The 18,960-nt window shown below is 37.6% G+C and overlaps 1 protein-coding gene across 1 annotated transcript in view; it reads right to left on the bottom strand.

Annotated features, from left to right (window-relative positions):
• The window catches only part of Itga8 (integrin subunit alpha 8), a 175,347-nt gene that overhangs the window by 128,799 nt on the left and 27,588 nt on the right, over window positions 1-18,960 (bottom strand). Inside the window, 6 exon segments of the mRNA XM_028870532.2 lie at window positions 1,040-1,084; window positions 2,031-2,156; window positions 4,352-4,397; window positions 5,676-5,737; window positions 10,874-10,997; window positions 13,237-13,337. Of these exon segments, the coding sequence (XP_028726365.1) occupies window positions 1,040-1,084; window positions 2,031-2,156; window positions 4,352-4,397; window positions 5,676-5,737; window positions 10,874-10,997; window positions 13,237-13,337 (504 nt within the window).

Consider the following 18,960-nt stretch of genomic DNA (forward strand, 5'->3'; position numbering starts at 1 on the left):
CCCCAGCTCTGGAATTATAAGCACAAGTCATCTATGTTAGATGGATTCTAAGGATCCAACTCAGGTTCTTATGCTTGCATGAGTTATTCTTTACCAACTGCATCATCTCTTCAGCTCCCAGTATATTTAAAACCATTTAGCAGTGAAGTGGAAAGATGATGGTGTTTTGTAAATGAGTGATGGAGAGGGTAAAGATGGTGCCTTGTAAATGAGGGATGGAGAGGGTTACAAGCTGGAAAACAGGGTTTGCAGTTGCTTTCTTCCTGTGGTTTATTTTTATTTTTATTTATTTTTTCAGATGATAGAAAACAAACAAGCAAAATTCACATTTTGAGCTGTTGCAATTTGCATACTAGACAGCATGCATCTCTGCCTTTTAGAGCACCTCCTGTCTTTGCAGGTCTGTGTGTGATTTAAAGTTAAACATCATAGAAGTTTTGCTAACTGCTACTATAGGAACATCTTTTATACTGCCACAAAGGTACATCCTTAGGGGTTCAATTATGATGAGGCTCATCTGTGAACCAATTGCTGATTGACCTTGGCCAATCCTGCTGGCCAAACATTCCAAGTGAAGAATCCACCTGTAGAGATCATAAAATTATTTTTTCTTCTCCTAGGGAAACAACATTAGCATGTTGGGTTGGAGGCAAATGGAGAAGGACATCTGTGATATGTGAGGCTATCCTTTAGAGAGAAAAGAGATCTTGATTTCTCACTCAGATCTAATGTGGCTCATATCTAAGTCACTTAACCATCTATATAGTTTTCATTCATAACCTTGAGCAGCTGTCCTCATTTTTAATTGCTTACTTAGATTTTATAGGGATTGGAATTATTCTTATGAAAGTCTTTGAAACAAAATGCTGTGCCAATGTGTATGCATTTTCTATAAAATATTATCGCACAGATATATAAATTCCATCATATAAATGTTTGCATAGCAAAGAAAATCAATCCCATTTACAATAAGACTTCTTATGTCATTTAGCATTCCTCCATGCTTTTAAAATGACATAAGTATAATGATGTCTCTCACCTTGCTGAGAGTCCCCAGTGAATTCTCCAGCAGCAACTGAATATCCTATATTAAAGAAAAGAAACAAAGGAATTGCATTTTATAAGAAATGTGTTAATATTTAGAAAATAATGAAAGTGCTCCATGGTAGTATTTTATTCCAAATTAAAAAATTACAGATTCACTTAGCAGAAAAAGTAATCACAGCAATATGAACACTTTCAGACTAATTCTCAGTTATAAAGAAGAGCTGCCACACTGTTCTTAACTAAAAACATGACCAAAAAAAAAAGTCAGATTCTTAGATCAGCCTTCAGAGCATGCTCATCAGCCCCTTTAAGTGGGAGTGGCATCTGTTGCCTTTTAAAAGCTGCAAATTCCTCACCATGAAGCACAGTTCCCTATGAGACATCCTTTGTGTTCAGGTTTTGCCATGGATCACAATCATGAGCTACTTCTTAATTCCTTTCATGATTGTGGCCCACAGATGTCATTGAGCTCAAAAGCAAGGTTCTATTTGCATTAACAAAACAAAGCCATAATTTAATTTTTCAATGCACAGAGCAATCAAAATTGGTTGCATACCAAAGGTGGGTAACAGTAATATTAAATGGATATCATGTGGTTTGCATATAATATGATTTGAGACCAGTCTTGAATCTAGAAAGATTCTTTCTGATTTTGTTGAAACTGGACTGGGCTGCTAGCATGTTGCCCCATAGCATGAGCAGAAGCCCTGCTACTACAAATGTCTTCTTCCAGCAATCTTTCATAAGAACATGTTAAAGAACCTACAAAATAGCAGCTCAAATCATGTATGTTATATATTATGTCTGGGGGAAAAAAACAAGTTGTGATGAAAAAGAAAATGTAAGAGTCTACTCAAATAATAAGAAAGAAAGCTTTCAAAAGATGTCAGGTGACATCACATAAGTCAGGACTAAACGTTTCACATACATTTAATTTGCTTGCCTTTTGAGAAAGTACAAACATCTGGAGCCATGGTTCTTACCGAGGTAACTGTCATCGTAGGAAGCTGGAGCCACATCAGTCTGCTTTTCTCCTGCCAGTTTTCTTAGAATATCCTTGAATGAGTAATTTGCAATGATATCTGCTACACTGACAGTGATCACCTGACCTGTGTTTGAACAAATTAATACCTCCACTGAATAGATGCAAGGGAGGGGCAGGTTCTTACTCGGCAAGCCTGAAACCACACCACATACTCCTGAATGTCCCCACCTCCCCAAAGAATTGACAGGCAGAGGTTAGTTGTAACTAACTGGGTAGAACTTTCCAATCTAGTAGGAGGCCACAGATAAGCGGCAGTGATTTATCCATTCTTCCTGTACTCTTAATGTATATCCCCTCTCTGCCTTCAAATGATAAAAGTATGAAGGAAAAAGGACACTTGCAAGGGAAATTTATGTTTAAATTTGTATTCTAGAGTTGAGGATGGTGTTCATTTCAGAGACTGCCTACCTAGTATGCATGAACCCCTGGGTTCAATCCCTAGCTCAACATAAAACTGAGCGGGGAGACACATGCCTCTAATCTCAGCACTTCAGAAGTAGAGGCAGAAGGATCAGAAGTTCAAGATCATCCTGGGCTACACAATAGGTTTGAGCTCATGCAGGGCTGCACGAGAGCTTGTCTCAAAAACAAACAACAACAACAACAAAACAAAATGATAATGTTCAAGCCAGAAGGAAATTTAACAACAATCGGTCATATGTAAATGTCTTATGCTCAAAGAACTCGATGCCATTCTGAAAGGTCACATAGTTTTGCTAGGGGCTATACAACTAGTCTCCTTGTCATTCTAATAAGGAGTTTTGTTTTCTTGCAAAGAATATATGTGAAACTCACTTACTTGACAGATAGGAAAAATTCCAGCTAAGTTAAGGGAAGGATCTAATAATCTTTGAGCCATTTACATTTATTGCAAAAGTATATAGAGTAAACATTATTATAGTAGGAAGCAGCTGTGTCCAAATGAGATCTAAAATTTCACACACAAAAAAAGAAATTCTTGGCCACCAACATTAAGAACATTAGCTCATTTCTCCCAAAGTCACTTTCAGAAGTCTTGAAATATGTTTGTATTGAGACACACAAATATCTAAAATACATCATTAAATGGAAAAGTCTATGCATCCAAATATTTAGTATGGACATCTAAGGCAAAAATGTCATCACATGCTCTTTGAGACAAGGTGGGAGAAATGGTTTTGAAAGCATGGGACTTAACACATAATTTAAAGCTACATTATTCTTTGGGAATTCCTAGTCTTTTGGGTTGAAGTCCAAGGAAAGAGTAAAATCCTATCAAACTAGGTTATGAATATTTCTTCGTAATGGAGATGAATGACTGCTTTGATATCAAGACTCAAGCTTGTGAAGAATGCTGAATGTGCCAGTTCTCTCTGACTTCCAGCTCAGTGTTCCCTTTCTTTTCTCCCACATCCTGACAATTTCTTGTTTTCATTAGCAAGGTCTATAAACATCTTAAGCGTCTATAAGATTTTAAATCCTATATCTCAGAGAAGTTGTTCTGTATGCTTACATGACTATTAATTCATGTGAGATATTTTTCTACTTTAAATGTAGAAAGTATTACATGAAATGAATCAAGATTAGAAGGAAATATTTACACACATGTAAATAATTTTCAATTTACATCTATCTCTGGCATAAGACTTTTTTTCAGTTTGCAAAATAATTTTAAGAGAATGAAATGCTATTTGATGTTTGTAATTACATGTCAATAAAGTTTAACAGTAATTTCATATACAAATTAGTCATAAATCTGTCTTTCTGGATCCTTCCTACTGGCCTAATTTTTTTTTTGTGTGTGTGTGCGCGCGTGCGTGCGTGCGTGCGTGCGTGCGTGCGTGCGTGTGTGTGTGTGTGTGTGTGTGTGTGTGTGTGTGTGTGTTAGGGACTATATGCATACATGTGTACATGCAGACAGGACAAGTGACCGACTAGATCTAGTTCAATAAGAGACCCTGCCCCAAGGCCATAAGTTAGTGATAACACAGCCCCAACAAACCTTCAAGACAAACAACAAGTCTGTCCTCAGTGTAGTGTCTCCATCATCGAGTACAAAACCTGGCATAGCTTCAATAAATTCTTGGTAGAGCAAAATTCTAAACAACACTTTAGAAACATCGCTTGCACAACGAAGTGCAAATTGCAATGATGCTTCAGTCAAGAAAGTGTGAGCAGGGATTTCCGGTGCCACTAGGAAAGGGCAATAACATTTGATGTTGCTTCTGCTCTCCCCTGTTAGTAACAACGCACGTGCTTTTCCTCTGATAGGGAACATACCTTGCCAATAAAAGCTTCCAGGTCCTCCCACTATAAGGTCTCCATTCTGCAAAACAGAAGCATCCAGAGAACGTGTGGACAAGAAGCCAAGTGATTTGAAGGGCACCGAGTCACATCTAACAAGCTGTGCTCCAACAGTGTGTTCCTCGTAAAACCACACTTCCTTAAAGAGGACTTTAAACCACACTTTCCTTATACCTGAGGCCTGGAGGTCGTTTTCTTCTCTTCTTTACTTTCAACTATTTATTGTGTTATGTTAAATAATTTCAGTTTGACTCAGTTAGGCATGTTGGCCTTGCTCCCTTGAGAATATATAAATTCGGGGGAGGGGGCTGCCACTGCTGGAGCTGAGCAAGGCCTGTACATTAAGTTTGCAGCTTAATGGGCATAGTCTTTTGAAAACTTTAGTGACAAAACCCCCAAAACTTCATTTCAATTATTTTCGAGGCAACAATAATGACTGCTTTAAAAATATATCTACTGCCGGCAAGATGGCTCCCTGGGTAAAGGCACTTGTCATCCGGCTCAACGATCTGAATTGATTCTTGTAACTCACATGGTAAAAGGAGAAAACTAAGTCCCCAGATTTGCCTTCTGAGCTCCCCCCGCCCCGACTCTAAAAGGCACTTCTCTCCAATAAGTAAATAAAGAAATGTAAAATTAATTTTTTTTTAAAATCTGTAAACCCACCCCTATTCAAAAGAGAAAGCAAAAACTCCAGATTAGCAAATGCGAACAGCCCTGTTCTCTAGCTTCAATCTGTAAACTTGTAGTGGAAAAATACCAAAGCAAGCAATCATAGAAAGATGCAATGAACCAGTAGTAAAACAGAGCATATGTTTATGGAATGTCCCTGTGCTAATTTCAAAAGCATAGACTCATTTTCCTTCGTATGTGTGTCAAGTGCTCTCTGCTTTCTGAATGGATACATAAATTTTAATATGAATATTAAATCAAAGCAGCCAGTTATGGCTAAGTGATAAGGTGACTGATTTATAGATTCTTGTGATCTTTTTAGAAATGAGTTTTTGAGATTTACATTCAAAATGATTAATGCTGAAGGTGGAAAGAAAGAGTCCCTTCATTCTGTATGCTTTTCTATATTATTATCATATGCATAGATTTAAATAGAAATAAAGAGTGAATAGGGAAAAAACAAAAAAACACCCAAAGAGAAGTTGCCAGACATGATATGCTCCCAAAGTTTCTTTGGCTATTATTGTTTGGGGGTGGGGTGGATATGGAATGAAAGACAGAAAATAAAACGGTAGCAATGACAAGGAAACTCATCCCACACCAGATGCCGAGAGACCAAAAGATTCACCTTGTAGAAGTCCAGACTGAAGCCTGCTTGGCAGTAACCTTGGCCTTCAGGATCAGCATTGCCTGGAATGATCAAAACATAGACCAGCTATAATGTCATCATTGCTGAGAAATACCTTAAAAAGCAATACAGATTATTTTGCTATTTTCCCCATATACCACTGAATCAAAGAGACAAATCTGTGTTTTATTCTTAAAATACCTTCTAGGCAATTAAGTATATTTCCATGTATTTTCTGATCCTGAATATTACATTCATGCAGCAGGGAGATCAACTTGAGCGGGTTATGATATTAGGTCTATTGAGCACAGGGCACACAAGCCATTCTCCAGTTGGGGAATATATCAAAGTATTGGTTTATATTGGGGTATACACTTATATTCACTTCCAAAATAAAACCTTCATCTTCTGATTGTGTCCTCAAATGTCCATGTGGCCATAATGTCTCCTTTGCCTACTCCTGAAGTATCTGCCATTTCTACAGTGACAACTTAAAAAGATCACCTGAGAGCATGCTTTCTGCAGAGAAACTGGTAAAGATTTCCTTTTTATTCTTCATGCACAGGCTGGCCTCAAACTCTCTATGCAGCTGAAGATGAGCTTGCACTTCTGAACCTCCTGCCTCTACCCCTGGAGTACTATAATTACAACTGGCAACTACATCAGCCAACTGATGTAGTGCTAGGACCAAACCCAGGATTTCATGACTGCTACGCAAGTACTCTACCAACTGAGCTGCATCTCCAGCTCCTATTTCCATTCTTATGCTCTTTAAAAGGAACATAATTTTAAATTATTATATTGTAATAAGTTAGGCTAATTTGAAAATCGTATTCTGATTCTTATGCTCTCACAGGGGCATTGCAATGCTAATGTTTGCAGAAGAGAAACCCTCCAACAATGGTTGGTTTTGTATTCTCTATACTAACTAAAGACCCAGTGGGATCTTGTCATACATTTTTATAAACTATAGGCTTTATATTGAGTATATGGATTCCAGGGCTATTGTTATTGAACTCTGTGGGATATTAAGATAATAAATGTATTCCCTATAACCTGTACTTTGAAAGAGGCCCTGCACCTTCTAACATACTTGAATTATAGTCAAAATGTAGTTAAGTGGGGGGGGATCTCAGTTATTATGTAGTTAGATAAGAGCATGCTAATGATTCCACGTTTCTTACTGAGGATATCATTCAAGCAGTACTACAGCGAGGAAGCAAGAAAGGAGCAGACATCGCTGTAGGAAATTCTGATAGGCTGGGCATGCCCCTGTTCCAGAATGTCTCTAAAATGCATCGGATCCTTCTGCCTTTCTAGAACATTATCTATCCATTTTCTGTCTTCCAACAAGATTATAGTTCTATTTTCTCCCATTAATTCTGTGCAGACACCCCTTTTGTTCTGTTTGTTTGTTTGTGTGTTTGTTGAGACAGTGTCTCATGCAGCCCAGGATGCCCTGGAGCCTACTATGTACCAGAGAATGGCCTCACACTCCCAGTCTTCCTGCTTCTATCTCCAAGTCTTGGAATGACAGGCATTTATCACTACACCTAATTTTACTCCTTTTGTGTTTCAAATACTTTACTACCGGATATAATGTCTTTCACCAGATTTGTTGTTTCCTTTACAACTGTATGTTAGGATTGATGGTTATAAATATTATCAGCTTCCCTAAAATCCTATCTATATAACCTCAGTTTATGGGGTTCTAATTTTCTAGAAGCCCAATAGTATAAAATTTACACCCATCCAGAAATATACATGAATATATGATGTAGTCAATGTGAACCCATGTAGATTGCATTGATTATATTTAAGGAATGATTTATAAACAAACCTTCTTTAAAATCTCCTTTTGAAATTGGTTCTTTATTTTTAATATTGTAAATTATTCAGAAGAGAAGAAACCTGACCATTCTTTACTTATAGCAGAACACTGATTTTTTTGTTTTAAATTTCTAACTGAAAATAAGTCATTGAGAAAATAATCAACTTCCAGTGTTTGTTTTGAGTGGCAATTAGAGAAGATTATGGATTCTTTATTCAGTGAGTTTGTTTCCCTCATCTCATTTGAATTATAACTTATGAGACCCAAAGGAGTCTCTCTTCCTGGAACCCCAGAATGTCTCTAAACATTATGTCCCAGTATAAACTCAGGAACCCAGGGACATGTGCTGTTCATGTTCATTCACTACCAATGGTTAACTGCTAAAGCGAAATTGAAGGGCTGTGAGAACCACCCTCACCTGAATTATGAATGCTCATAAGAGCCAAAGGCATGCCATTCAGATAAATGAGCAGGCTACCACCCACATGCTCACAGTGCCCCCTGGATCTATGCTGTAGAAGTAATGTAAGAAGACACTTCTTTCAGTTCTCTTTTGAAAAGGATATTGCTGATATTCCCTCTCTGTGATATTGACCATATGGTCGTGAACAAGCAGGCTTTGTGTTAGTGGACTGTGAGCTTCTCTGTCATGACAGGAAGCCAGCTCTTTGGGTGATTTGAAGAGGAGGAAGTGTGAGTATATGAAAAGTGTTGGTGTGCCCTAGAGCCAAATAATGCCTAATGAACTAGTCCACAGCTCTACCTAAGCTCCATTTCATATTGTCTCCGCATATTTCTACCTGGGAAAATGGAGAATAAAGAGACATGCATGATGATGTGTCCAGAAAGCTTAAAATTCTTGGCTACTAAATGGATAGTTTTAGAAAATAGTTCAAGCTCATGCTGTAACAGGCACCTCACAAGTTGAGATTCTGTGGGCTATGACTTAGCCCAGGCTCTCAAGACACAAGGACATAAGGTATAAAGGGCAGAGTGAGACACAGTGACAAGTTTCACAAGTGAACTTCATGATAGCCAGAAGATTCTAAGTCATCAGGGCCAATGGGTATGTGAAGGATGCCATCGTTTCCTGCTGTGAGGAAACACTTCCCGCGAACCCTGAGGAATACACACAGATGTAAGCATTGGTGAGAAGTCTAGTAATGAATCACTTTAGTGCAATAATACTGGACTCTGATCTGGTGAGGATTATGGTCACTTCCCAGATGTTACAAGTATTCATAGTTCTTCCTTTCCAATATCCTCTGCTGAAAAAAATCTTTCCTATAACCCTTTCCGAAGAGTTTCCCTTTTCCCTATTCCTGAAGACTCAGGTCATTCTTTTACCTTTTCCATTGATTATAGGCCTAATTATTTATTTATGTAGCATTTTACTACTTCATATTATATTATGAGTTTGTTTATTTTGGTTTCTACCCTCTCTTTCCTACTAAAATGCCCATTCTTTGCACGCTGTTGGTTTGCTTTCTCTAACTCCTTGACACACTCACTCATTACATATAGAATAGTTAGTGTCAACGTGTTCAGTAAATGTGTGTTAAATGAATAATTGAGTCTCATTCTCAACTAAGGACATTTATTTTAAAGATGTTAGATATAACATTTTTAATCTCAGATCATTCACCCAGATCACACATAGGAAATCATACTATGTTTCCTGCCAAAACCCTCATGAAAAACTCTTAGGTTTAAAAAGCTCAGGTTTGGTTTGGAGCTATAAATCCTAGTGGTTTCTTTATTAACTCTTTAAAGTCCCTAATCCAGTCTTTATCTTCACTACTTTATTCTGATATTTGCTTACAGTCTTTCCCAAATTGATCTTGAATCAAAAAAAAAAAAAAAAGAAAGATGATGAGTATGCAAAAGAGGAAATTTTATTTGCAGTTTTTAGGATAATCTCTAATAATTTCACACTGAATCTTTAAAATATTAGTATTCTAAAATAAGTTACTCTAATGTTCTTTATAGTGGCATTTTACTCTCTATAATATATTCCCATTAATTAGAAGAAGGATAATAGAAGCTTCCTTTGTTGCTTATCCACATCTCACAATGATCTACCAAAAACTCAGGAAAATAGAAAAGTTTACAAAAGAATTCCAAGCAGGTAATTGATAACCACACTATCAGTCCTGACTTCCCAAAGAAATTCAACATCAGTGCCCCTACGGCTGCCCTCAGATGTTTGCTTTAAAGGTAGATTGCACTGCTGTGGTGGTGCATGCTTGCTTTCAGCAGTTGGGAGGCTGAGGCAGGAGAATAAGTAATTTGAGGTCAGCCTGGTCTACATAGCTAGCTCCAAGCCAAGATAAGAGCTATGGAAAGGATTCTGTCCTGGGAGAACCCTTGGACTGCAAGATGAGATTTGAACTCTAAGTGGGCAGACTCTTTTGAGAATAAATGGGATTCAACATTTTAAGCAGAAAGTGTAGTATGCAGATAACAAGTACACAGCTACCAAACAAAGCAACAACCACTGGGAAGGAAGGCTGTGCAAGGCTGTGGTCAGAAATGACTCCAGCCCAGTCATCCTAACTGAGATTACTGTTGCCATAAACAAGTAGGGTGGCCGGCCGGTCAGCATCTTGGGGAACACAGAGTGGGGATTTTCAACAGAAGTTGTCAGCTAAGGGCCACAGTTATTCTACCAATGATTATCTAAAAACTGGCTTTTAAATCCAGAAGAGCAGCAACACAGCTCACATGTGGTTGCTTATTGCTAAGGGTGGTGACCCATGTTCCATCCCTAAGACTCACATATTGGAGAGGACCAACCCTTTAGTGTCTTCTACACATGTACTGTGGCATGTATGTGTGCACCCTCACACAAAATAAATAAATTTAATAAAATAAAAATAAAGGAAGTATGGTTGTTTGAATGAGAATGGCTCCTGTAGGCGCATATATTTGAATGTTTGGCTCCCAGTTGGTGGAACTCTTTGGGAAGGACTAGGACGTGTGTCCTTATTGGAGGAGTTATGTCAGTGGGGGTGGGCTTTGAGGTTTCAAACCAAAACATTCTCAGAGCTCTCGTCCCCTCTGCCTCCTACTTGAGGATCAGTTGTAATCTCTCAGCTACTGCTCCAGCACCTTGCCTTCCTGCCTGATGCCATGCTCTCTACCATGATGATCATGGACTCATCCTCTGAAAACTGTAAGTCCCAATAAACTCTTTTCTCCTGTAAGTTGGTCATGGTGTCTTATCAGAGCAATCTAAAAGTAACTAAGACATAAATAAATATAGAATAGATCAGTAGAATTCTGAATCTTGGATATAGCTATCACAGCTCTCAAGCTTGGAGGCTTTCAAGCTAAGTTTTACTTTCAAGGAATAAAAACAACTTACTGTTCCGGCAAGGAGAGTGTTCAGCATAAGCACTGAAATTCTGAATTGCTACATAGCATGTGCCAACTGGGTCCTTTGCTGGGTTAGGTTTAAGAGTTCTCCAGTGGTACAGAGGGGCACAGGCCTGTGGATACCAAGGGCAAGAAATACAGCGTTGATGTAGGTTTCTCAGACAATGGCTTGATTTGAATTGCTAACCAGTCTAACTAAATTTATAGGTAATTATGTTAAATTGTTAAGTAAACTAATTGGCTAATTTTTAATATGAATTCATTGGAAAATTGTAAAAACTATATATAAACAGAGGGATGATCCTATCCCATGGTAGAAGTTTTAATTAAATAAAAAGTAAACTGACAAAAGGAAATTATTTCCTAAAAGCCTAATCTCACATTTTTCTATTCATTCCTTAAAAATGATTGGGCCTCTGTAACAGCAAATGACATTCAGACAGTGAATGAATTAACACTATGTCCTAAAATAACTCACCCCTTCCTTTGTCTGGTTGTTAATTTTTAAAAATGGCATTCAGGTCAACAGATTCATGCAGGTTTATAAATCTGTTTTGTGAATTGCCTTAGTTTATCACTGCTATGTAGGAGGGCTACCTCCTTATCATAGCAATTTTTTTCTAGTTCATATGTAATGGTTTTTATTCATGGAAAAACTGGAGGTCAAAAAGCACTGAAGATAAGAAGCAAGCCTTCAAAGAGCACATGCTAATGACAGACACAGATTTCTAAGGTATTGTGACCACTGGGAAGTAACCCAATACCCTGGTTCTGCCTGTTTTGAAGAAATTTATTCTGATAAACTCCAGTGGCCACAGATAGCCTTCATAATGGAGATGAACTACCCAGTCATTCCATAAATATATGTTCAATTCTAAAATGACAAAAGTCCTGCAGGTTATAAATAAAACATCCCATGATTATTTCCAAGTAAAACATCGAGCAGAAACTTTGAGAAGAATGCATACTATGCAAACCTTTACTCACACATTAAAGCCTTGCTTAGAATTTATTTAACTTCTAGCCATACTACACATGGAGCTTTGCATGTAAAATCTACTTAATAAATAAATGTGTGTTGAATGAAATTAAATCCATGCCCTCTAGATAGAAGTTTAAGTACAGTTGTTTATCAGGTTATTATAAATTAGTTCTTACATCTTGGGTTTTATGGTATGTAATTTGTCATATCAGATACTTATTTGATGACTTACTTACATGTTCTAATTTTAGGATTCTGGTGAAATCAAAAACATATTTGTTAAATTATGCCTTGTAATGCCGTTTCAAGGAATATATTAGGGTGAAACAAGAGAACTGCCTTCAAATTAGCTTGCTTAATATCAGGAGTTTTACCAGCAAAAGTGCTTCATTCATGGCATGATCTGGTTTCTTCTTCTTTTAGTTAATCTGTTTTATAAACCTTCGTATAAAAAATCTTGCAAATAAAATAAACATTACACACCAAAATTAACCAGACCCAAAGTCTGTACATGTCAATGAACAGCTAGAGTGGCCATTCTGAAGCTGTGGAACTTCATACTGGGTTTTACACTTTGAATATTTCATGTACTTTTAGGCACTTATCCACCACCAAAAATGAAAAATGTGTGGCAGAATTAGAACTAGAAAAACAAATAGATTTATATCCTCTTTCATGACCTGTGTTCAACAACTGCATTGAGTCATTTCACCAAAAAAAAAAACCCCAAAATCCTTCAGATCTATTAAAAAGTCATTCATTTCTCAGTAGTTTAGACACATAGAACTCTTTACAGCAATAAGAGAATAAAATCAAATTCATGGATAGCATTTGAGAGCAGAGAGATCCCAACCTAAAAGTGGGATTGTTTACTTTAAAAATCTTTAATGAATTCAGAAACATTGGTCAGCTGGTAGTTTTTAAAGGTCTTACTATTAAGAAAACCTTTCCCTGTCTTGTAAAGAAGATCCCACAACAAATGAACATTTAAACAACCCTAGAATCATTTCCCTAGACCTATTTTTCTCTGGTTCAACTTTAAGTAGCCTTTTAAACTGATCTTGAACAATAAGGTGTTTACTCCCGCAGGGTGTCACTTTTAATTTTCCATCTTTCCTAGTAATTTTTAAAGTGTTTGCAAATATCTGGAATTATAGAGGGGGAAAGGACTTTATTTCCTATAGCTTTGAGCACAATTTTAAAAAATGGCTTCTTTAATTTCAGTCATTGACTGTCTGGTTTTACACACCGTGTTCTTTAAGTAGCCAGGTAGCCTACCAGCACATCCCTCCAGAAAAGGGTTTGTGTAAATCAGGCATCAAACCGTGTGATGCGCAAGGCAAACAGTTCCCCAGACCCTTCATACTTACCACGACTTTTCCTTTGTGAGCTCTCACTGTTGCTCCAAACCACTGGTTTGATTTAAACTCTATAGGTTCTTTGGTTCCATTCACTCTGATTTTCCTGTTGTCTGACAAGAATGATGATGTGTTAAGTATGACAGTCAGTTAAAATTACAGCAATAAATTTATACATTAAGGCACCACCAGAAGAATGAATGCCAATCTTTCTTAAACTTGTCTAAAAAGTTGGAGGAGGAGCAAATATTTCCAAGGGGCAGAAATATCCTGATATCAAAGCCAAACAAAGACCCTACAAGAAAAGAAACCCATGCCATCATTTCATATGTGTACATAGTCATTGCCATTGTTCAGCATTCTGTCATGTTCGAAACTCTCAATTATTAGGGATGGCAGGAAGAACCCAAGAGAGGCCATATATCACATGTTCGTATACACTCCACGGTGTAAAGTTAAAACTGTACATCTAGGATAAGAAAGAAGAAAGGACACCCACTCCTTTAGTTTATTTATGTGTGTGTTGTGTGTCCATGCTTGTCTATATGTGCACATGTGAACAGTGTCCACAGAGGCTGGAGGAGGGCATCAGAACCCCTGGAACTGGAGTTACAAGCAGTTGTGAGCTTCCCCATGTAGGTGCTGTAAACTGAACCCGGGTCTTCTGCAAAAGGAGAAAGTGCTTTTAACTCCTGAGCCATCTCCAAAGACCCCACCCTGTCCACCTACATTCAAGCAAAATATTGGAAATATATATGGGTGTAAGACAAGAAAAAGAAAGAAAAGGCATCTAAATCAGAAAGGAAGTAAAATAATTCTCTATGCAGATACTATGGTCTTATACGTGGAAAACACTAAGTGCTCCAGGAAAAAAAAATTTTTTGAGCCAGGCAGTGGTGATGCACACTTTTAATCCCAGCATTCAGGAGGCAGAGTAAGACAGATCTCTGTGAGTTTGAGGCCAGCCTGGTCTACAAAGCAAGTTCCGGACAGTCAGCACTGTAACACAGAGAAACTCTGTCTCTAAAAACAAACAAAAGAAATTTATAAAATTGCAGGATACAAAATTAGCAAAGAAATTAAGAGTACTTGTTCTGAATATGTAAAGCCCTGGTTTATATTATAGCTACACACACACACACACACACACACACACACACACACACACACACACACGAGAAAGAAAGGAATCAGAACTGACAATGGTCCACAAACTTATAATCCAGTCTCGATGGAAGCTGAAGCCAGAGAATTTGAGGAAACCTATGCTACATAGAACTTTAAAACCCAACTTGGACTGTGTAGGGAGACTCTTGACATCTACAAAAATGTCAGTAATATTATTACATACTAAAGAACTATCCGTGAGTGAATTAAAGGAAACAATCAAACACAATAGTTTTAAATTTTCTGTAAAAAATTTGTAGAAAAAGTAAAACATTATATGTCAAAACCATAAAATATTGATGAAAGAAACTGATGAAGACAAAAAAATCAGTGGAAAAGATAGCCCATGTTCCTGGGTTGGAAAAATTTCTACTGTTAAAGTGACCATGATACCCAACATGATTACAGACTTGATGCAATCCCTGTAAAAACTCTAATGAGGTTCTTCACAGAAAGAAAAATGCATAATGAATAACAAAGATCCCACATAGCCAAAGCAATCATAAACAAAATGGACAAACCTAGAGACATCGCTCTACTTGACTTAAAATGCAATATACTGAATGATTATAGAAATCAAAATAGTATCATGTTGGCATTTAAAGTGAAACAGGTTAGAGAGTGCAAAGATAAATTCACACATTTTCAGTTTATCTAGCTGACCTTCAACAAAGGTATTAAGAACATACAACAGAGAGTAGATAGCTTCTCAACAAATGGTTGAAACAACTAGATATCCACATGCAGAAGAAAGAAACTGGGCTCCATCTCATACAAACCCACATACAAAACCCACTCAAAATGGATTACAACTGTAAACTACTAGGAGAATATAGAAGGAAAAGTTTATGGCATTTCTTTGGACATGACCCCAATGGCACAAGCAGCAAAGAACAAATAGACAATGAAATTGTATCAAAGTACAGTGAAGAGACCATCTGTGGTGTTGAAGAAAATATTCACAAACCATACATCTGATAAGGGAATACCTCAAATGTTTAAGAAATTCAAACAACTCAATAGCAAGAGAGCAATAATGCCAATTAAAAACTGAACAAAGGACCTGAACAAGGATTTCTCAAAAGGAGATACCAAAACGACAAACAGGTAAATGAAAATGTGCTCAGTATACTAGTCATCAGGGAAACGAAAATTCATACCACAGCGAGATACCAACTTTATTACTAAAGGGACTAGGGCAAATTCTGGTGCAAACGTGAGAAAAGAAACCTTTATACCAGATGGGTATGGATATACACTGGTCCACCTGCCGTGGAAAATAATATGCAAGGTCTTTTGAAAATTGAAAACAGAACTACCACATGATCCAGAAGCCCCCTCTTCCAATGTCCATATCTCCCCCAAAAAGGAGTACATTGACAAGCTAGCCTTACTCCATGTTCATGATGGCATAACTCACAATAGCCAAGATATGGGGTCCTCTTTAGTGTGCGCCAGTAGATGAAGGAATGAGAAATGTGATTCAAAAATACAGCAGATTATTTGACCTGATAAAAGAAGAAAATCCTATTATTTGCAACAATGGGTGAATCTGTAGTATATTATGTCAGTCAGACACACACACACACACACACACACACACACACACACACACACAGAGTGCATGAGCACAACTGTGGGTGGGATATAAAGAAAACAAACGTACAGAAGCACATGGTACAGTGGTGTTAGAGGGTGCTGTGGAGGCGTGGTCAAAAGGTGGCAAGTTGTAGCTAGGAGGCATACATTCTGAAGCTTTATCACACAGTATGTCACCAATAGTTTTCAATGATTTAGTATATACTGGGGATTCCAAGAGAGTAGATTGTTATTATCAATAGAAAAAATGTGAATGATATTAGGTGACTGTTGTTTGAATGAGAAACGACTTTCATAGGCTCACGTATTTGAGCTCTTGGTTCCAAGGTGGTGGTACTGTTTGGGGAGGTTATAGTACAGCCTTGCTGGAGAAGGAGGGTCACTGGCGGAAGGCTTTGAGGATTGATAGCTACCGCCTACTCCCAGTCCCCCCACCCCCCATCTCTATGTATTGATGAAACCCAGTCAGTCAATTTATTGCTCCTGCTCTCATACAGACCCCATCATGATAGGCTCTGCTCTTCTGGAAGCATGAGCCAAAACAGACTATCTTCCCCAAGTTGTTTTTGGTTATAGTGTTTTATCCAGCAACATACAAGTAGGTAATACACTGATAGATACATTAAGTAGTTTGATTTAGATTTTCTACTATATATATACATATACATATACATATATATCACATTATATACTATATATGTGTGTGTACTTCTACTTGTCAATTTAAATATATTTGAAAACTGATTTTAATACACTGTGGGAATGTCTCTTTAAGTCTAAGCTACAAGATGGTTTGAAGGCTGGGAATATGGCTCAGTTGTAGAGCACTTGCTTAGCATGCATCGGTTCTAGTTCCCCAGCTCTGAAAAGAAAAGTAGCTTGCATGAGGGTGGCTTTCATTATACACATACAACATGAAAACATGTATAAGACATCTGACAACTTAAAGAAAGTTTTCCCTTACCTTTCACATAGCAGAGATAACTAGCTTCCACATAACGTGGGCTCTGAGCATCTTGTACATGTAAGTTATTCCTGATAGGACATCAATTCACTGTCACTTCTTTGAAGAAAGCTAAATCTTTTTCAATAGTAAAACATGTAAGATTCTTCCTGTGAGGCTAGAGTGATTGCTCAGCTATTAAGAATGCTTGCTATCTACCCAGAGGACAAGAAGCCAGTTCCCAGCACCCATGGACCACTCACAACCAACTACCTATAACTTCAGTTTCAGGGGATCCAATATTGTCTTCTGGACTTCTCGGGCACTCATGAACACAGGTGGTACACACCCACACAGAAACACAAATACATCACATAATAAAAATAAATCTTTAAAACACCCTTCTTCCTGGCCAGATGGGCACCAAGTGTTTCAGCATGCATCAGAAACCAGCATGACACTGCGACACTCAGGGTTGACTTTTAACTGAGGAGCATGTGTTCATACTACCACTGAACTACCACTGTGCATGTCCCAGCAGTTTTCCACCCCTTTTGCAGATCTCAGCCTGACAGAGGCTAGATAAGAAGAAACTCAGCCCAAGTGTAACACACTTCAGGTCCTAATCAAAAGCAGCAATCATTCCTTTCACCCTTGGCTCCTAGTCAGCTGACTTGCCATGTGACTTCATCTGCCCACTTCAAGACACTCTATAGTAATAGCTAAGGAATTCCTAAGGACATTTGTCCTAAACCATCTTATCTGCATGTGTTTCCTCTCATACAGATTTTTATTTTTCTTCCTTGCCTCTCAAATAAATAAGTTACAAAATGAAGTTTTAAGTCCTATTAGGTAAGGCCAAAATAAACACCTAATTAAGACTTCAGCCGAATTTACTTATGACTACAGACATTTTTTAAAAGAATAATGTATTCAATCTGAATCTAAAATTTACATTGTGACATGTTAGTAGAAAATCATGAATTTCCTTTTCAAAAATCTTAGCTTTGATGTTTCTGGAGGTTTTTTTTTTTTTTTTTTTAAGAGACAAGTTCTGGAAATTTTCACCCACATGCACACAACTGGCAAAGAATTACAGCATCTTGCAGCTTAAAGCCTGAAATGGAATTCATAAACACTGCCGTTTATGTCTAGGCGGTATGGGTGACCAAAAACTCAAAGCCAAGGGATCTTGCCTCCACTAACTGAGTGCTCTTGGCTGATTTCTTCAGCCTTTGGGAGTTCTCAATCCTTTGTTTGAGGCTGATCTGCCACTTTGCAGGTGATCAAAAGTCACCAAGATCATAAGCAGGAGTTGGCATGAAAGATATTTATAAATTGAGAGTCACATTATGCAGAATCTTCTAGCAATCTGACCAAATGTCCATAATCCTTAAAAAAAAAATCTAATTGGAAACTCAGAAAGTCAACCTACATCTAAGAACTGGAAAGGAACTCACAGACATACAAGCATAATAGGCTATTATTAGTGATTTGTGGGACTCAGGAATAAAATATGTGACACCTCACAAGGTTGTCAATGTGGCTTTGATTAAGCCTGGGGAGAGAGTACTGGAGCAGCTTTGAAATTTCTAACCTAGTAAAAAGTCAGGAAAGGGGACTGGCAACTCAAACATGTATAGTTAAAAGAGGAAAAGAGATCCCCAAAGGATTTAAGAGAATCAGGCTTCTGTAAGGAAGGAAGAAATTTATGAGGAAAATAATTTCACTTCCATGCCTGGCTTTGTTTTGTGGGACTGAATGGTGTGAGTCTGTCTGTGTGGCTCCTAAGTAGCTTTTGGCTACTACAGGCTGAGCTGTATGATAACTTTACTAAGAGAGCAAACTATGGTTATTTAGGGAAACAAGCTTTTTCTAGTTGAAGAATACTAATGAATGAGTTTTGTTGATTCCATTTTCCAACCCAAGCAATGTAATAGAGAAGATTCCTACTGCATCAGTCTCAATTTCTCCTAATCTGTTTTGATGTGGGTGTGTTATTCTTTCATTGATCCTGAACATCCACA

The sequence above is a fragment of the Peromyscus leucopus genome, chromosome 5 (genome assembly GCF_004664715.2).
Source record: "Peromyscus leucopus breed LL Stock chromosome 5, UCI_PerLeu_2.1, whole genome shotgun sequence".
Lineage (NCBI taxonomy): Eukaryota > Metazoa > Chordata > Mammalia > Rodentia > Cricetidae > Peromyscus > Peromyscus leucopus.